At 45.0% G+C, this 4,002-nt stretch overlaps 1 protein-coding gene across 1 annotated transcript in view; it reads left to right on the forward strand.

Annotated features, from left to right (window-relative positions):
- The first annotated feature begins 1,995 nt into the window (after positions 1-1,995).
- The window catches only part of ADAMTS16 (ADAM metallopeptidase with thrombospondin type 1 motif, 16), a 137,502-nt gene continuing 135,495 nt past the window's right edge, over positions 1,996-4,002 (forward strand). Inside the window, exon 1 of the mRNA XM_012651848.1 lies at positions 1,996-2,274. Coding sequence (XP_012507302.1) covers positions 2,011-2,274 — 264 coding nt within the window. The 5' untranslated portion in view covers positions 1,996-2,010. The remainder of the gene's footprint in view (positions 2,275-4,002) is intronic.

Below are 4,002 nucleotides of genomic sequence, written 5' to 3' on the forward strand. Positions count from 1 at the left end.
CGCACCGGCTGCTGCCCACCCTATTCCTGTGTGACGCCCTGTGTGACCGTTCAGCCCCCTGCCAGGATGGAATAGGAATGGTGAACAAGTATCTGCACTGAAAGAGTTTTGCCTGTGAAGAAAACTTTCTTCGTCCAGAAAAAATAATTACCCAAGTACTATTCACTTCTGACCAAATGCCACTTCTGCAGGATGCTGTTCTGTTTTATCTTATGATTCCCAAAAGCGTGTCCAGCTCAGGCCAAAGCAGAGAAGGACCCTGGTTATTAAGCATCTGACAGAATAGTCTCCTAACAGCATTTGTAGTTAATAAAAGGGGAGGATATTCTTAGAATATTAGAATCAGGGTCTTAAACAAGTAAGAGGAAGTTGCATTTTGAGTCTTCAAGGACTGCCCACCTCATTGCAGGGCTGGGTCTCTCTAGCCCAGTCTAGTGCCTGGGCTGGACATCCTTTTCAAAGACCCCTCAGAGTAAGTTTGGAGAAAGGCCTAGTGTTACTCAGAACTGTTATTTTCCAGTGATTTCTGGTGAGAAATGCAGGCTCAGAAGCAGGCCCTCTCCGAAAGCATGCAGGTAGAACACTCCTGTACCATGGGAGGCACACACACCAAATGCTTAAGTATTTAAAAGGTATAAACCAAGCTAACAAATCATTCAGTGAAATATTTTGTAGCCCCAGCCTTAGCTACCTTCACATGGCCAAAAAAAATCCAGATCTGAGTTGAGAACGTGGCATGTAGCAAGATCTGACCCGTAGCGGGCGGCCGGCCACTTCTTCTCCCGTCCGAGTTCTGGCCTGTCTAGGAGAGAAACAAGCTTCCCCTGAACTCTGGCTGGCAGAGATGATATTGTTATGGTGGCAATGAGAGAACAAATGCTGCTTATAACCATGAAAAATAAATGATAATTTTCTAAAAAGGGACAAACCTCTTTGGAGAAGACAACTACGATATTCACAGAAAGGCAGCCGAGGCCCACCGCCCGGGATCCTGAGGGCTGCAAGCTTTCTCCCTGTACTTTCTACAGAGAGCAGGGCGATGACTCAGATGAGCACGGAACGCACTGCTGCAAACATTGCCTGTGATCACAGCCCGCAGCCCTGTGTGGGCCCCCTGAAATTTGATAGCTCCTTGGGGTATCCTTTACTTACTCTTTTAAAGGAAATAATTTATTTGAATACGGTCTAGGCCAGCACCTTCTACGTTACAGCGGGAGGAAGAATGTGCTGCACGTCTTTGAAAGGGCTTGGAGTTTGAAATCTGATCAAGTCCAAGCACCCAGGCCACCACGAGGGTCAGCGGTGGTTTTGAGCACGAACAAACACAAACACGAGCTTCCGGGGGGGGGTTCCAAATGTTAGCATCTGGGAAACCTGGAACGTGTATGGATTTTGTCTGTTCTCCTGTACGTTCAATGATTTAATGACTAAATATTTTAAAAATTAAGCAATAAAGAGTGCCTATCCTATTTTTCTTTTTAACTGTTTTCTGACAAATAGTGGGTATTCTTAAACTAAAATTTCTTATCATCTCAATGAAGATATTTGTAAAGAACAGAAAGAATATGATTAAAGGAAGGTTTTAAAACTATATAAAAGATTACATATGATAGTTACTCTGTCACTAAAATTTATGAAATATAATCCTAAAGGTCCAGTTTTGGTTTTATTGGGTCAGCAATCTGTTTTCCCTTGTAAGTGCCATAGAATTTTCTAGATTTGTAATGACACATTATGGGGCAGCATCAACTTCAGTGAAGGCCGCGTTTACGATTTTCCCTCTTACCTCCACACGTTGAACTGAGAACGGGGTAAGTGCTGTGTTTCCCTCCATCATTTTTTGCCGGGTGACAATGTCATCTGCTAAGATAGTCCTCTTTTCTAAGACTGCCTGATGCTTCTCAGGATCCTGGAATGGCTCAGCCGCTCCTCACTCTTTCGATTTCAGAGTACGACCTGGTCTCTGCCTATGAGGTTGACCACAGGGGAGATTACGTGTCCCATGAAATCATGCATCACCAGCGGCGGAGAAGAGCGGTGGCCCAGTTAGGAGTTGACTCTCTTCACCTTCGGCTGAAAGGCTCCAGCCACGATTTACACATGGATTTGAAAACTTCCAGCAGCCTCGTGGCTCCCGGATTTATTGTGCAGACCTTGGGAAAGAGAGGCACTAAGTCTGTGCGGACCTTACCTCCGGAGGACTTCTGTTTCTACCAAGGCTCTGTGCGATCCCACCGAAATTCCTCGGTGGCCCTCTCGACCTGCCAAGGTTTGGTGAGTACAGCTCATGGCTCCCGCCGGTCTTGAGGCAAAGATGGTGGTGTGTTAAAAAGGAAGCATAACCAGAGATTTCCCTCGAAGTAGTGTAGCTGTTCTTCTGGTATAGCCGTGCAGATTAAGCAGGAGGAAATTGCCAAGCAATACTTTGCAAAATATGTTGTGCCACCCTCTTTGGCCATTTAGCAATGGTGTGCACACCCACCCTTTCGCCATTGTTGCTTTAAGATGCCCGTGGAAGAACTTCCGGCCAGGTCTGAATACATTAACTTCTTAGAAGCTATTTTTACTCTAATTTACCTGCCCTGCCATAAAAACTGGAGAAATGTCTTCCTGTAAATAGAATGGCAGCATTCAACAGATTGGCCATATGGGTTATTTAGTCAGATGTTTAAAAGACTTTGAATACTTTGCATCTACCATTCTGATGATGAAAACGTGCTTGCAAGTTCAGACATTCATCTGTGGCGGGGCATCGCTGGTCTCTCTGGCCTGATGGCTCTATTGGTGCATTTCCCACATTCTGAACATCTGATGTGGACACCGCACATTGCTTAGGTGCTTCAGGTGCTGTGCTTTACGGGGTCCCTAGAGGGAGAAGCACTTAATTTACCTGCAGCCCTCAGGCCTACCCAAGCTGAAATTCCAGCGGCTTTTCTTTTCCTTTTCTTAAAGTATCTTCATATTGTTGGGGGAAAAAAGCTTAGGATATACTTAGATTCTTGGCCACAAATGAGTCGTTCAGACACAGATGAACAAAACGTGCCACAGATGGCAGAGTGAAAACGTGTGATCAGAACCCTTCAAGGTCTTGAGGATGTTAAAGGTTTAGCAAACAGGTTTTTGGAAATTGCTTCTTTAGAAAATGCTTTCGGTCTGTCTTAAATTTCCTTCCCTCTTTGAGGGCAGGAAAATCATACCCAGCATCTCACAAGGATGCTGTGTATGTGTGTGAGAGTGTTGATGCTGAGAGGGCATTCAGAACCAAGTGCATGAAACACATGCAAATGCTAAGTCCTATAAAAATGGTTTTTGAATATTAACATTCTGCTATTTGGGGGAATTTGATATAAGTTGATCTCATTTCTGCTTTCACTTGTAAGAGGCTTTTGGTTTGAGTTGCCAGGGGTTGGGTGGTGGTTATTTGGCACTCTTGTTAAGAATGAAACAACGTGGCTGATTTTTTCCACACTCTCCTAGGAAAAATAGGTCTTCCTTAATTAATGGACCAGAACTCTTCACATAATGCACAAAATGAAGATATCTCTTCCTTGGCTTTTTTCCACAAAGGCTTAAACCAGAAATGGAAGCCATCTGTGTGGTAGTGAGGGGTGCCGTGCCCTTCGGGCTTCGGTAACCTAGGATTTGCCTGTGAAGACTGGGTGGGGTGCTTCCCGCGAACCCAGCAGGATGCGAGCTCACTGGTGTCCCTGGGTCCCCGCAAGCCAGGGCTCTGCCATAACAGTTGAGCCACGCCCTGCAGTCTGTCCTGTGATCGAGGTGGCAAGAAGCTGCCCCACATTCCTGGCTCTCTTTGAACTTGATGCGAGTTCACAGTGAGAGTTGTAACTGTAAAATTACATGAACGATAAAGAAATGACAAAGAACAGGGGAAAAATGCTCCTCTAGATAATAAACGCTGGCATCTGCTATTGTGGTAATTGGAATAGAAACTCGTGTGTCTTCACCAATAATCTTCCAAATACATAAATTGCAGCTTCACTG

This window comes from Propithecus coquereli, unplaced genomic scaffold (genome assembly GCF_000956105.1).
Source record: "Propithecus coquereli isolate 6110/MARCELLA unplaced genomic scaffold, Pcoq_1.0 Scaffold371, whole genome shotgun sequence".
Lineage (NCBI taxonomy): Eukaryota > Metazoa > Chordata > Mammalia > Primates > Indriidae > Propithecus > Propithecus coquereli.